Source organism: Melitaea cinxia, chromosome 14 (genome assembly GCF_905220565.1).
Source record: "Melitaea cinxia chromosome 14, ilMelCinx1.1, whole genome shotgun sequence".
Taxonomy (NCBI): domain Eukaryota; kingdom Metazoa; phylum Arthropoda; class Insecta; order Lepidoptera; family Nymphalidae; genus Melitaea; species Melitaea cinxia.
This window is the reverse complement of record NC_059407.1, coordinates 6,248,269-6,265,153: the sequence shown is the minus strand read 5'-3', so window position 1 is coordinate 6,265,153 and position 16,885 is coordinate 6,248,269. Positions and strand designations below refer to the sequence as shown.

General features: G+C 34.2%; 1 protein-coding gene across 1 annotated transcript; it reads right to left on the bottom strand.

Annotated features, from left to right (window-relative positions):
• Positions 1–2,905: 2,905 nt before the first annotated feature.
• LOC123659527 (splicing factor 3B subunit 3) lies at positions 2,906–13,041 on the bottom strand. The gene is made up of 16 exons (XM_045594738.1): positions 12,582–13,041; positions 12,160–12,330; positions 11,882–12,076; positions 10,923–11,397; positions 10,439–10,596; positions 10,183–10,359; positions 9,394–9,701; positions 8,065–8,220; positions 7,689–7,873; positions 7,331–7,497; positions 6,750–6,954; positions 6,160–6,299; positions 5,505–5,731; positions 4,864–5,311; positions 4,380–4,654; positions 2,906–3,099 (listed from the first exon to the last, which is right to left on the bottom strand). The coding sequence occupies exons 1-16, from the start codon at positions 12,805–12,807 to the stop codon at positions 2,959–2,961; spliced, it is 3,654 nt and encodes a 1,217-aa protein (XP_045450694.1). The 5' UTR covers positions 12,808–13,041; the 3' UTR covers positions 2,906–2,958.
• Between the last annotated feature and the right edge of the window lie 3,844 nt (positions 13,042–16,885).

Genomic DNA, 16,885 nt, shown 5'->3' with positions numbered 1-16,885 from the left:
GCTTGAACGCGCTAATCTCAGGAACTACTGGTCCGATTTAAAAAGTCTTTGTATCATTCTTCCTTATAACATAACGCTAAGACCAATAGGAGCGGAGCACCATTTAAGAATGTTTCAAAATCGGGCGTTTTTTTTCCTTTTGAGAGCTTCCGCTGCGTGCGCTGCGTAAATACTATAGTGTTTCACCAATATCCTGTATGACAAAATTGTTCCTATTCCACGCAGACGAAGTCGCAGTCAGAAGCTAGTTATAGATTATGATGATAAGTGAATTTTAAACTTTTTTATACAGGAGTACGAACATAATTTCTAGACAGCATAAACTGATATGCGCTTGGTAACCAAATACCTTTTGTTTCGTTTTAAGTTCACATTTAAGTACTTAACACTATTATTACCCACGTAAGTGTAAATGTACATATTTCATAATACTAAATAAAGCCTTTCATTATTACAATGTCAGTTTTAATATTTAATTGTTTTTGTTTTCAGGTAAGTTTTCTGCTTACAAATTTGTTTCAAGTGATTATTAACGGACTTCAAAAAAGAACTAGTTTCACAATTCGACTGTATTTTTTTTTGTGTTATTGCCTAATAACTTTTTCCTGTGTAGACTGATTTCGATGATTATTTTTTTAATCGAAAGTTGGTGTTTGTCATTAGGTTGCATTTAAATTTAATAAGAGATATGATTGTGTATTTTTGAGTTATCTTTAATGATGAGTATTTACTTGACTATTTTTTTATGTACCTACTTTGTATTATAGGTCATTGTATTTGAAATCATTCTTTTTTCGTTTGTAAGCAAACATAATTATGTACATAGCTTCTTTTATGTCTTTCACCCATGTCTCGACCGGGACATCGCTCTTTTCGCAATATCAATAATCGCCATTCATTCACTTTTCGTTTAGTTGTAGTGTACAATAAAAATACTTAAATTTGTTATCGTGACACGGAGCAAGTTTGATTTAGTCAGCTATATAGGCATTTAGTCTTACTTAAATTAATGGCGTGCGTTTGTATTGGCTACCCAGCTGAAAGTTCCAGATAGATTCAAACAAGAAATTATGACTGATGGGAAGTTATTGTAAACTATTGTGTTTGAAACAGGGATTCCAAATACTTTATTTAAATTTGATACGTTAAAATAAAAATTTTATCAGGGCATTTTTCGATCCAGACATCAGGATCCCCAATGGAACTCAACATTTTATATCGGAGTTTTTCCACAGGGATATACAGATGTTTGTGCTTGTTTCCGGACTTTCGACACAGGAGTAAATCCTACTGGTACCTAGCTGATGAGTGTGAGACGTTCACTATTATTTTTACACTTTTTTTTGACAGTGACATAATAATTAATCATCTAAGTTACATTACATCAAAGAGTAAAACATTACATGATGTAAAACTATTTTGAAAGAGAATTTGCTGTATTGAATGTTGCTCAATTTTGTATTTTAACCCATTATCCGCCATGTCATAATTCGCGTGGAATGCGTCTAGCGCCAGCAACCTTTTAGGTACAATTTAGCATAATGTTGTATATGTTACAGTACTGTATAGTAACAAAGGTTAATTCCTTATTAAGTGCACATAAATTAATCTTCAATATATTTTATTTATATATAATTGTGTTTGCTCACAAACGAAAAAAAAACCGACTTCAATTACATCGACGAGTAATACAACGAAGATCGACGAAAAAATAGTCAAGTAACTACGCGTTATCAAAGATTACTCAAAAAGTAGTTATCAGATCTCGATAAAATTTATATGTGACCACATGATAAACATCAGCTTTCGATTAAATTAAAAATTATCAAAATCGATACACCCAGTAAAGTTATTGCGGATTTTCTAGTTTCCCTCGATTTCTCTGGGATCCCATCATCAGATCCTGGTTTCCTTATCATGGTACCAAACTAGGGGGATATCCTCTTTCCAACAAAAAAAGAATTATCAAAATCGGTACATCCAGAGAAAGTTATGCGGTATAATACAACGTAGATCGACGAAAAAAGCGTCAAGTAATAACGCATTATTAGATATACCTAACTCGAAAAGTTATTGTTAGATCTCAAATAAATTTAAATGGGACCAAATGACACACACCCTTTCGATTAAAAGAAAATTCGTCGAAATCGCTCCACCCAGTCGAAAGTTCTGAAGTAACATACATAAAAAAATAGTCGAATTGAGAACCTCCTTTTTTGGAAGTCGGTTAAAAATGTAATCAGCTACCTGTTATTTGACATACTAGCTGTCTTTTCGACAGTAGGATAATCAGACGTGAAAAAAAATAACCTACTGATTCGTTATCACTCCGTTGAATTGCAATTGAAATCCTACTACAAATATCATCTTGATTGCTGAAATATATTTATTAGTTCTTCGTCATCGTATAACATCATCGACTACTCTAGTAAAGAACTAATCATAAAGTAAGCACGTTATCACGGCGACGGCGCTAGTGCAGCCGTTTATTCAAAATATGACTAGTTACAACTAACTAGTCGATAATTTATATTTCTTTGTTGATATCTGTAGATTATTTCATTTTAACTTATTACTTTGAAATTTTAATGAATATTTAGTTGATGGTCTGATAAAAAATAGGATATTTTTTACAAATATAGCATCAAGTTTACTATGTGTGGTACAAAATTAGTCTACTTAAAATCACGGGTTTGGTGAAGTAGGTAGATATTTAGACGTATCACGAATTAAGAATCATTAATTACTTCATTAGCTAAAATATGTATACTGTTAAGAATAAAGTATTAAAATACGAAATATATTAATATTCAGTAAGCAGTCAACATAATAATATAATATTACTGCGATGGCGGTTAGAGTTAAATATATTTACAAACGTAAGGTTGTTGAAAAAAAGTCAAAATACCAATGAGGTATAATTTATTGCTTATAATTAGTACAATCACGAATCTAAACTTAAAATGCGTATCTAGTTCTTATATCTTCCAGTTTCTTTGACACTTCGGCGGGTGTACGTTCCAGGTCGCCTGCTATCGCCTTCTGTTTTGCAGGATCTAGCGAGTTGAATTGTTCGCATAAATCTCCATCGATCACATTCTGAAACAACACAACCAAAGTTTAATAAATCAAATTATTAAAATTACATATTTGGAGTTTAAACTTACTAGAATAGGTAGCTTAGTGTAATTTATTATAGATTTCGATTAATTAGTTTTGAATTAGGTAAGTTATTATTTGTGACAAAAATAATTTAGGTTTTTTTATTATATTATTCCAGCTGAAGTAACCAAAATTTATATTCGAACTTTTAACTATAAACTTGTAATTAAAGAAATTACGTAACATGAAAAAACTTCATAAATTTTATCTTGACTGCTGCTCAAACAATTCAGAAAAAAAAAACAATTACTATTTTATTATGCTGATTGCGTAGCAAGTAAAAGGGTTAGATAACTATATAAAAAATGAATTTATATTCTCTCTTCTTCGGAATAACTAGTGCTATATTGACCCTAGCGACCCTGAACAGCGTAACCAGCTTGGATACCCAGGTACTTACGCCGTTTGTCCTAAGGTAAAGAAAGTCCTTCATCCAAATAGCGCGTAAGCAATGCAAAACGACAGTTTATTCAAAACTAATTTACCTTCTTAATTTATTTACTACTTATGTGATGTTGTCTGGACGCGAATTAAATAGACAACCTATACGATAGATATCGGATATACGATGTAATATGTATTATTTTGCAAAGTACTGGAGAAGTACTGTACATGCCAGATTTTAGACCAAGTAAATGTGTGTTCCAAATACTACGGCGCGCCGTAGTACGGCGGCCGACTCTCAGGAACGGCCGGCGGCGCCGCAGCACGCGCGCGTCCAGTACGGAGCGCGCGTGTGCGGCGTTCGGCGGCTCACTCTACCAATGTTGTAACACAAATGCTCCATAAGAGTACTTGTTGACTACACTTTGGATATTAGGTTTTCTCGTGTTGTTGGCTAACATGAGCAACAAAACAGTGACACAATAATTAAGTTTTATTATTGCTATAGATTAATTTTATTTAGACAACTAGCTGACCCTGCAAATGTTGTTTTGTCATATATATGTTATTAACCCCCTCAATCTGCCCCTATAACTTAGGTGAAAAAAGAGTTGTTTGTAGATTCTCAGACAATAAACTAACAGACATAAAAATCGGTACAGCCGTTTCTAACATTGTGACATGAAATTTTTAGATATAAGGTAACATTATGTTATTGCTGCGATGCTAAATACAGGGTTAGCAGTAACATTATTTATTATTCACACACAGCACCAACAACTTTACTTAAATTTTTTCCCTAAAACATAACCACAATTTCTAACTTTACTAACCTTTACTGGATAGTAGTAACTCCTAAACGATAAGTGATCGCGGCCACAAAGAGGTGGGTTTTCGCTTCTCATGTGCATTTCCAAATGTTGGAAGAAGTCATGGTCTTCTCTCGATGTAAAAGGCAAAAACACTCCTAGAGAGCCACTGACTGTAGCGTAGAGCAGTGCTTCAGAGCCTCCAGGAATTAACGTCGCTCGTTGAAGAGATGTAACAGTTTCACCAACATGGAAATTTACAACTATATCTCCTTTTTGTGATGCTCCATTAAGCAGACCTGAAATAAATTTCTAACTTAGAATAACATAATACAATATTATTTATAGTAAAATTCTTTGTAAAAGGAAATATTCAGATAAAGAATAAGTTAATCATTAATTTTCATTAGTCTAGCATGTGTGATTTTTATTCATTTCATCATTTTAATACTTTCTTTTTACTGTTATTTACAGAGATAAAAACTAGATCCAAAGAACTAAAACTGACCTCTATCCCAAAGTGCTTTGTTTCCTGTAGGATCTTCATCTACATCATCAGTGACTGACTGAGGCAATCGCATCACAGCTATATTTCCAAACTTATCAGACATTGCTACTGTATCATAATCTAGTACACAGGTATTAGTTATCCATCTAGGATTTGTGTCATCTGCAAATATTATGAGTTGATTCTCCCTCTTTTTGTACTTAACACAGAATATGGATTCTTGCACATCTGAGACATAAATCCTTTGTCTAATAGTTTTTATATCGGCTATGAGGTTAGGAATGTGTCTGTTTTCACATTTTCGCAATAATTTTCTTCTACCGATATCATAAAGTCTCAACATGCGACCTACACCAGCCAACAATTTTCCATTGAATGCAGCCAATGCCCCAGGGTACTCATCAACAGGGGTTTTGTGAACAAGCTCTAACTTGCCTGTATTGTACACCTGTAAAAAAAAAAATTAATGCAAGTGAAAATTTTTGCTGAAACATTTAAGTAAAAAAGATACAGTAGAATTTTTTTTACAATGTTTCTATATATATTTTTTAGATAAATAATTTTAGGTAGTAATGTAAAATCTTTAATGCTAATAATAAGACAACCATTTTTTCAGCTTTGTTAATTAGTTATTAATGTACCTTATAGACATGTAGACTGCCCTCAGTGCAGGAGCGTGGTGACAGTAATACATCCTTGGCCACACCGACAACAAGATGTAAAGCACCGTGCTCTGCATGGGCCGCCCATCGCAAAGCACATAGAGACACGGCTGCCTCGTTTTGTTCTAGCGGTAACTTTAGCACTGTACTTGGCTGAGCACCACTCACACTCATGTCAATCACACGGATTTGGGATGCCCACATACCTATTATAGAGAGATGTATTTTTTTATATTTTTATTTGGAAAAAATACAATTTTATAATGCATTATTATATTGTAATTAATTACGATAATAAGTCCAGTTTCCCCTATTGGCTAATACATAACAGCACTACAGTATTTTATAAATAATATTGTGTATGAAAAAAAAAATGTATTAATGTTTGTTTTTAATAGACATATTTGACTTTGTCACATCATGTAAAATAAATGTTACCAATGCTTGAATCAAATGGCTTAGAAATAGCCATCTGGGATTAATGCATGGATTTAATTTGGCCACATCCGATTAGAGACAGACTGCTTTTAACATATTCTGCTCTTGCCCAGAGAATGTGGCTATATAAGAAATATGAAATTAACTTGGAGAGAAATGGACTTGTAACACATTCAATGTGTATAAGGTAACCAACCTGCTCCAGCTTTTGGTGATGAGAATATATTTTCGGGTAAAACATCCGAGAGAAAGGCATCAGCCATCTCGTTGGCCAGTTGTTGTTCTTCTGGACCCCCACCAGCAGCAGCTTCTCTCATTTCTTGTGCCATTTGAACTCTTTACAAAAATTTTAAGAGTTAATTTTATTGTTACTTGTAAAAGGCATAATATCTTCTTTCTCTAAATTTAAAATCAGCACTGCAGGGGTATCAGCATTGCTTTCAGATAGTGTGATGTTGTCATCATTTAAATATTTAGGTTATAAAAAATACATGACACATTTTTAACCACTAGTACATATATATATATACTAGTAGACCCAGCAGACATTGTCCTGACCGGAAAACAGCACTATAGCAGAGCCACCTACCGGGTCCAACTAAGATAAAAACTACCTCATCTCCCAAGTTTGCCCAAATTACAGATGCTTACATAATTTTATAAAAATTGGTTCAGTAGTTTCGGAGTTTATGGCCCACATACATCGTGACATGAAATTTATATATATATTTATATATATATATATATTTATAATAGAACTACTTCGATATAAAGAATAATTTTTACCTCCTTTGCTTCTTCATTTCTTCTGTATAGGAATTGTGATCAGTTTCCAAGATGATGATTTGATTATTGTCAGAATTAATAATGAATTTTCTAGGTGTGTAATCCAATGGTACAAAGGTTTGGTTAAATACAGCTCCTAACTTTTCCAATGCCAAAATTCTCAATGTATTTGAAGAGATTGCCACAATACCCTCAGTACACTGTTCTAAAATAGAAATATTTAGTTAGGTTGAATTTGAAATGGACAAAAGAGAATTTTAAGCTACTTAAAGATGTTAAAATCTTTAAATCCTTTTGAAACAAAGGAAAGATTTTTTTGTGTATTTGTCCACAGCATGGTTTTGCCACCTTCATAACCTGAGCGGCTCCAGTTTGGTTATGGAATATGCCGAGTGCTACACTACTAAGAGTGCATGCATTATGTACGATGCTGCGGGTTCAATCACTGCATAGTACAGCTACATACCGCCACTACCAAAGTGCACCCTAAAGGGCACTCTTTGATAATACATCGATATAAATATTTAATTGTTACTTTTAACTTGCTCATAAGGAGTTATGTGACTATTTTAGATAAATACCAGAACTGAAGCCAGCTGCATACTCTAAGCATTCATATGATAGTGGAGTTAGATGAAAACGGTTTTGATATTGGTATCCCAGCCATGTTCTTGATGAAACAGCTAATACAGCTTCAGTAGACTGTACTTTGACTTTAAAAAGTTTCACAGGACGAGATCCGAGGTACCTTAAAACAAAGAATTGTGTTCAATAGGAAAAGATAATGAATGTACTCTTGAAAAGCTTATGTATTTTTATCTCAGATCTGGTTAAAACTCGTCACTGTCTCTCAGATGAAACACGGAGCGAAAATGTTGACATCATAGAAAATAGAATTTGGTGCCAGTTGAAAAATCAAGTAAAATACTCAATATTTACCTTGTTCGGGTGTCTGCAAGATCACCACTAACAGAGTCCAAAGTGGTTCTTAAAAGCACTCCATTACTTAAACCTATATTCAAATGTAAGGCTGACTTTGCACCAGATTCAAAGGGTTGATCAACAATACACAAAGATTCTGGACTAGCTGGTAGGGCTTGCATTGATCGAGGGGCTAAACAATCCTAAAAAAATTGCTTTCTATTAGACGTGTAGACAATAGCAATAATTTTAAATAGACAATTAATACTATCAGAAATTTTGAGAATAACGCATTTTTGGGTGTTTGTAATCACATCAATTCAGTGGTGTCCTTTTATCATCATTTAAACACAAAATTTGCTAAGTTTGATATGCAATCACGATTAGTACTTACAGCTGGATCTAGAGAAATTATTCTGACAGTATTGTCTATGAGACCAACAGCTAAAAACCATGCTCGTTGCTCTCCAGTAGCTACAGAGCCTAATGCCATGCAAGATACATCACATGACAGCTTCTTTCTTTCAGTATATTCATTTAACTGTCCTGTCTGTAAATAAAATGTTATATTAGTACAACTCCAACAGTATATCATAGGTAAACTCCATCCAAAAATAAGTCTTATTATGTAAACAAACCCCTTACCGGAAGAAAAATACGCATTCCCTGTGTAATCACACACAATGGCTACTAGATAATTATTGTAGTATCTGGATAATTACATGAAGTATCATTATTTTTGTAATTATACGTGTATTTCATCGTCAAACTAATATTTTTTGCACAAAAACGAATTTGCTGTAACCTCAAACTTACAAGTGACATTTATCATTACTCTGCCTTGTCTTTGGTTTTTAGGGCGGGGACATTCTTTGATATCGATAAAAATAAAAAATACTTAAAAAAAAACAGCATTTTAGCTCGAACTTTTTATAAATATAAAAAGTTAAAACGGCCACTAAAGTTAAATAGTGTCTTACTTAAAGAGACTCTGAGAGAGGCATTACTTCATTTTTTATTGATAAGACCGTATGTCTTTATCTGTGGTAACAGTTTCTTTAAATCTCATTCAATTTCGTACGGGTTATCAAAAAAACTATTTGTATATAAAAAATACAGGAAAATATAAAAACATATATCAGATAATATTATATGGATTTCCTAGTATACCATGCACATACATGGTTTTGGCTAGAAATGAAAAAGATCCTTAAGAATGAATAAAACCTGATAAACGATACCAACCCTCTAAATCTAAATTCTGGTCTGGTAACACTGAGATCGGGAAATGCAGCGTCGCGCTAGTCGCTACGCGCCAAATTTGACATTCGTTTTGTCAATTAAATTTAAATTTACCGACATCGACATTTATCAACATACATCACAGCTCTATAGTAGTCTATGGTTACCCATTCCACCATATTTGTTTACAAAATAGGACTTATTTTTGGATGGAGTTTATATAACAATTTTTTTAAATTGTTTGTCCATGGCATGGTTTTGCCACCTTCACAGTCTGATAGACTCCAGTTTGGCTATGGAATATGCCAAGTGCCTTTGTCAACCACAAGTGTGAGTCAACTACAGACATGATCTACGACGTTGTGGGCTCATCACTGCATATGTAGGCAGCTACACTCCACTCTCACAAGACACAGCCCGAAAGCCACATCTTGCAAACACGTCGGGTAAAAGCTTAAATAAAATTGTCTTGTTTACTTACAGGATCCATCTCAAAATAGACCAATTCCCCTCCAGTTAGTGCAATAACAACTTGTCTTTGATTTACAGCACATTTGACTATTGATTTTTTGCCAGGTGCTTTCCACTCATTAACTCTTTTATCCGCTCTAATGTGTCTGATACCATCAGGGTAAACTTGTACTAAGGCATCACTACCCAGTGCATGGCAGCTGAGTGTTGGTGTTGTTCCCAGAAACCCAGAGTCAGTCACTTCTTCAACAGTCTCACCAATAGAGAGGACAAGTGTAGCATTTACGAATGATACTATGATGTATGAATCATACTCATCTGCAACCAAAGAAAAAACACTAATAGTACTTTATTCTACAGTCCTAAGTAGTGACTTAAGCAGTGTCTTCTTATGGTGACAGCCTCCAGTGAAGTGCATGGAGTATCGGTGCCTACCTGTGCATCAGAGGACTTCAATTTGGTCATCGCTCGTTAGCAGATTCTGAAAAGAAAAACCACTGGTGTTTATGTATGACAAACAACCAGGGTTTTATTAGTAACTTGTTGATAAAGAGGAGCATTCATAAGTGGTTATTGTAGCGTCACAGTATGTCAGTAACACGGACCAGAAATATAATCATTAAGCTCCCTTGATTCTGAGGGTTATGTTCTCAGTATGCCTGCATGTCCCTTATAAGATAAAATAAAAATAATGAGTAAAATGATACTACTATGAACTAAACTGTTGTTCAACATTTCTTGTATTGATTGGCTTGGCTTGTACTAACTAGGCAATAAGTGTATTTTTATTGTAACTTACCATCTTTATGTCGGCGTACAGTCCATACTGCATTAGGAGAACCCGGCAGTTCTGATACAGCCATCTCAGCCACTTCTAAACCATGCCTAAGAGCTCTCAGGGAAGAGCGTGGTCCTCTCCCACAAGCTAAATAAACTTGTGGGGTATCTTCACCAGTTAAGTCAGCTACATGACACGCTGAAATAACATTTCTATTTAATGTTCGACTTTACTTAGTAGTTTTATGAAATGAAAATAACTAGTTATTCTATCTTACCTAAAATTGGTGAAAGTGACTCTAATTCATCTACAAGGACTAAGTTCCTAAGAGGTCGGGGAGCAAAGAAGAATGTGTCTCCTTCCTCTAGTGGCATGGCTGAACTGAATTCCGGCTCATCATCCTCATCACCCAAATGTGCAATTTGATATAAATAACTGTAAAAAAAATAATCTTTAAGCATTCATATTAAATCGAAAGAAAAATAATAGTGTTGTCCCTAAACTTATTTATTGTACTTTTATTTCCCTTTTAATATGTGATTATTTTGTTTATCTCATATCAGTGTGCACTCACCCCATTATAAAGGGAGGACCTTGGTTCAGAGATACATTATATTGCATGTGGATCAATAGTGTAAATAAATATTTCGTTCACACAAACACCACATGCATATTTCTTCTAAATCCTTGTTCATAACTAAATATTCTTAAAATTTCATAAATTACTTTAATTCAATCTGAAATAATGTTAAAATACTTACTGGTTACCAAATTCACATGCCACGAACAGAAAACCAGTTTTAAGAACACACATGGCAGTTGCTATAGGGACAGTATCAAAGTATTTCAGTTTTATCTCAGTCACCATGTCCTCATCAGTCTCTATGGTAATTTTGAATATATCACCTTGTTCTGTTTGTGCTAAGAAAAAGAACATTGACTTTGTTTTGTGTGTAGCTGAACACACAAAAATCATTCCTCTTTCTGGATCATCTAAATCATTTCGCCGTCTGGGAATTGGGCATCTGATATCATGCTGGTCACCTAAATTTTTATATGTCAAATAGTTTTCCGAGCAGATCAACACTCCCGAAGGCCCATCATTGCCTCCAGGTACTGTTATGAGGAAATTTGCATGCTCTTCTAAAGGTTCTGAATATTTTCTTACTACGTGATTCAAACCCAAATCTAATTCATAGAATGTCAATGTTTGTTGCGTCTTTTGAGCTGCTTCGCCTGTACAAAATTAATAAAATGATTAGTTTTGTTTGACAATATAAAAGTATGTAGATTGACACCAAATAAATCATAAAATGAGGGTTTTACGTCACTGCCAGTCAGAAACACGGACCTCAGAATAATCATTTACAGCATTGTTCTTGTGTGGGCCCATCGCAAAAGCTTTCTCTCTTTAATCTTTCTCTTATCAAAGAATGAAGCTTTATTTACAGATTCTCAAGAAAATACAATTATTTGCACAACAGAAAATAATTTCAGTGAATATATTTTGTTATGTTAGCCACATAACATTCAATGTTATACAATATGCACACTAATAACAAAATTTTAAATTGGCTGACATAGATCACAAGTTAAGAATTTATTCAAGTTTTAAGGGATTACTAAAACTTACTTAAAAAGCATATGCCCATTTGACAAGTTTGCATTTTGCTTTGATTTACAAAACAAGATAAATAAATAATAGTTTTCCTGTCATTACCTGAAGGGTCCGAATCAGCCTCTTCATAGTCTATCTCCAAGCAAGCAAACATGGGATTTTCAAATCCAACGTCTACTCCGACCATGTGGTAAACTAAAGTATTTGACTTGTGAGCTTCTAGGGGAGATGAAATAGTTAATCTTGCTTCAGCATCTCTATTAAGAATGTAGACCAACTTCTGCTTTTCAATAGCACCTAAAAATACATATCAACAATAAATATCTTAAGCAATAAAATAGCATGGCAAATTAATACATATGATAGGAATTACATCTCACCAATCATAACAGCTCTGCCCTTAGGGTCGATAGCCAAATACTGTCCCGGTACAATTCGCCTACATCCAGACTTTCCGAATGTTTCTTGGTGAACCTTTTCAAGTATATTTTTTGCTGGAATGTATTCTAATATAACGATTCGACCAGAATCTGATCCTACAACTATGTAATCTGTAAAAAAAGTTTCATTGTAGAATTAACAATATAATTTTTTTTTTTGTATTTTATTTTAATTTAAAACTAACAGTATTTGGATAGTATAATGTCCCATAACATGATTCATCCCGGCCGCTACGGAGCGGTCAAGAGCGACGTAATGGACTCCATCTATGCATTTAGTTATACCATACACCTTTATATAAAAAGAGTATGAAGCAAGACAATGCAATAAGTGAAACCACGTGGTATGAAAGGTCAGTTACCTTTAGTGCCGCCGGTTAGGCGGAATGCCATCATGGATCGTACGACGCCAAATATTTCTACTTTCATCAGGGTGTGCACTTTTCCAGTGTTAGGATCTGGTCTCAGTAATTCTAACGTCTTTCCACGAGATATAATGATCTCCTGCTGCTTAGTGCCGGAAAAATTACCGTGCACAGCATGCGTAATGGCCGTAGAGCCTTGCAATGTAAGATTATACAAATACATTTTGAATCAGTCTTATCCGCCCTGGAACAATTGGAACATTAGTGAAGGATGTGTGCGCACACGTTTTTTCCAAGACATTATTAAGAGAAATGTTAGGCTCGTAACTAACGAAAACAGAATGCGTAGGTGTTTTCGAATGGGTGAGCTTATTGATTTAGCACTTCACAACGACCACGATGGACACCTAAAATCTTTCGTGGAGATACCTAGTAGTGCAAATAAAAATATTGTATGGAGTCATTAGACGAAATGCATTAAAATAGAACTTACTTGCAAGGGTAATGAACAAGAATCCGATCGCCGCAGTACGGCCGGATAAATTTTCTCAGTATCGCCTTCAATGGGATATGACGGCAAGATGGCCGCCGCCGGTTTAAAAGACGCTACTGCATGCATGTCAACTTGTGAATTGAAGTATAGCGCCAACTGAAGTGACCAATCAAAATAGAGCATTATTTAACATGGCGCTGATATTTATAGTGATAGGGTTGCCATATAATGAAAACTAAGCATATAGAAATATTTTAAATCTTACCAATAGATGTCTCTACTTACACACACTTGTTTTATTTTTAGCCGCCAGAGTCGTATTAATATTATTAGCTATTCGATAAAAGATGGCACTTAAACAGGAAAATATTTTCTAGTACCCAGGAGATGGCAGTGAATTCAACGACGTCACTCGTTTGTAATTACAAAAGTTTAGCTTTTATATTCATTTTATTACAATTAACAATACAATCTTCAGCTTTCACTTAAGCATGGTAAAATTTAAAATTTTGTGGCTTTTTTTTTCTTATGAACCGATTTTAATAATTCTTTTTTTGTTGGAAAGGAGATATCCCTAGTTTGGTACCATGATAAGGAAACTAGGATCTGATGATGGGATCCCAGAGAAATCGAGGGAAAGTCTCGAAAATCCGCATAGCTTTTTACTGGGTGTACCGATTTTGATGATTTTTAATTTAATCGAAAGCCGATGTTAATCATGTGGTCACATTTAAATTTCATTGAGATCTGATTACAACTTTTGGAGTAATCTTTGATAATGCGTATTTACTTGACTATTTTTTCGTCTACGTACGTTGTATTACTTGTCGATATAATTGAAGTCGGTTTTTCTTCGTTTGCCTGCAAACACAATTATTAATAAACACACAATAAAGCTAAAATTTACTAAAATATTTGTAACTACACTTCGTAAAATGTTCTAGTTAAGTTATATAAACAAGTCTTTCTGTCCTAATCGACAAAACCATATAATTTGTACAATTTAAAAAATCAAAAATTAATTTGGTCAACGGACTGTCAAGAAGCTTTTGAAAAAATAAAACAGCTACTATGTTCACAACCAATATTAGAAATATTTGATCAGGAATTGCCAATAAATATATACACAGATGCATTATTAGAAGGTATTGGAGCGGTGTTAAAGCAAGTCCAGCCAAACAATAAAGAAAAACCTGTTGCATATTTTACGTTATTTAGGACATATAACCTCGCGAGATTTAGTGCTACCAACTACCAACAAGTCAAGATCACAAATTTCAATCTATTAATAAATGCTTTTGAAACCTAATTAAATTAAGAAATTTTTGTTTTTAATTACTCTCTGTACTCAATAAAGATTCGCGTTAAAAAAACAACACCCGTAATTTGTTAACAAATACCTAGATTTTTTAATATCTGACGTAGGGAAATATCTTGCTCAAAATTTGGAGCAGCCCGACTGGAGAAGTACCTCGACCTTACCAGAGACTGTGACCAGAGTGACCAGAGCCCCTGGGCACAGTCTACTTAGTCGTCTAATATCGCCCGAATTAGTTTCTCGGGACACGACTGTTAGGGTTGACGCGGCTTTGTTTTAATTTGTAAGCAATTAAAATGGTTCAAACGATCTGTACAGAATTAGCAAGTACCTACAGAATTAGGAGGTTGAAGGGGCAGTGGGTTGGTCACCTGTGTCGCAGGACCGATGGCCGTTGGAGCAGACGTGTCCTGGAGTCCGTGTCTTGGTAAACGCAGTGTGGGAGGTCTTCCGGTTCGCTGAACCGACGATCTACGTAGGATTGCTGGTGTAGGCTTGATGAGGATTGCGGAAAACCGAGATGTCTGGCGCGAACTTTAGGAAGTCTATGTCCAGCAGTGGACTGCAATAGGCTGAACTGATACTATACGTGCTGTGAGAGATTGCACATCGTCACCTCGCATAAATAAAGAACTTCTGCACACCGAAGAAAAGTAAATAAACCTATTTTTTAAATTATTTTATACGGTTTTTACATTTTGTCCTATTTTTTATATTTTATAGCTTTTATTTTATTTGCAATGTATACAAGTATGTATGTATATTTATTGTATGTATTTATGTAGGTATGTATGTATTTATGTATGTATTTATGTATGTATGTATGTTTGTAGGGTGGAATCTTTAATAATTGAGTTCAAAAATTTAATATCCAGTAAATCTAGAAACCGAAAATATTTGTCCGTTGCCCATTATATGTATGTACGTAACTAGCTGTGTACCCTGCGTGCGTTGCTACGCTTTTTTTCGTTTCTGAGTTGGCGTACCTATTATATTTAAGTTTTATCATCTGTACTAATAATAATAAATATCTACACAATACACACATGGTCGTCTGTTCCTAAAGTATGCTTGTATTATAGGTAACAGCCGACTGGTATATAGCTACATTTTTTTTTATAAACATACTTATGAATAATACATATATAAATATATAAAAAATATATAAATCATATTATAAAGCTGAAGAGTTTGTTTTTTGAACGCGCTAATCTCAGGAACTACTAGTAATTTATGTATAATACACAGAAAAAAGGCAATAAAATATTATAGGTACCTATGAGATCAAACACGTATATTATGCATCATTAGTAACGAAGTTATTTGTATGAGATACAAACAAAAACATTTTTTTGGCAGTTCATTAAGTATAGTATTTAGTACCTATTTTATCATAGTAGTTTCTGTACGCATATTTCAATTTTCATTATTAGAGATCATACTTTCATACTTTAAGATATTGGTACTTTTAGGTAAGTTTGTAAAACAAAACAGTAAAAACAATACACAACATAATAGTATTTTATTACCTCTCTAAATGAAAACATTTGCGTATATTATTATGTCTCAACAACGGCTTCACATTCAGAGCTGTATAACCTTGGCATTAACTATAAACACGAACACCTAAAGTATTTTGGTGGGATTTAGCTCCGTATTTGTACGTGTATTGTAAGGGCCGAGTCCATTGTGGCTTGTCTTTTAATTCTATTTTCTGGGCGCGCGGTGCGACGCGGCGCGGCATCACAATGTATCCGTTCGCTGCGCCGGCGCACCTGAGTATTTGGACCCATTTCACTTTGAGACGCCGCGTTCTTTATTGGATCATCAGTCAACAAGAAATTTTATATATTTATATAATATTGGTCACCGTCCAAACATTTAGTGTTTGTTTTCTTTTTTATTAGTTTAATATTATAAATATGTTTAGTAGCTGCGTCATGTAATAAATTACCTACTCAAGTAATTAATAATTATTAGATATAAATCAGGAGTCGCATTGTACTATATCTTTTCTTTTGTTGTTTTATTCCATAAGTCACCTTTCGGTAATTACTATTAACGACGATTACGTTTTATCTGAGCTAGGTAAATTTAGTAAATGGTTTCTATTATGACGATAACATAATAACAATATGATAGTAGTGTTAAAAGCTCGGTAGAAATTTGCAGCGCATATAAAACGAACGTTGAATATGAAAATGCAGAGAGCCACATAAAGAAACTAGCTCTAGCGTATTCCGTTTTATTGTATACCTGACGCGCATGAATCACGAGCCGACGACCCTGCAGTCTGCACGTGTGCGCGCCTCAAACGGGAAAAATCTTTACTACACGGTACTCCCAACCAATAACTACAATAAAAATATCTCAGCATCGTACAAAGTGTAAATTGTAAAATATTGGGCATATTTAAAAATGGGATCTATGTCCGCTTACACATATTTGTATTTAAATTTATATTTTCGTGTCCCTTTGAGAAGACTTCGA

Bases quoted from the DNA above. Each gene is read 5' to 3' on its own strand.
- LOC123659527 (XM_045594738.1), bottom strand. From the start codon at position 12,807: ATGTATTTGTATAATCTTACATTGCAAGGCTCTACGGCCATTACGCAT. The intron at 11,398-11,881 runs GTAATGACAGGA...AATTTTGTACAG, and splicing joins GGCTGATTCGGACCCTTCAG to GCGAAGCAGCTCAAAAGACG. The intron at 6,300-6,749 runs GTAAAAATTATT...ATTTTTGTAAAG, and splicing joins GAAATGAAGAAGCAAAGGAG to AGTTCAAATGGCACAAGAAA.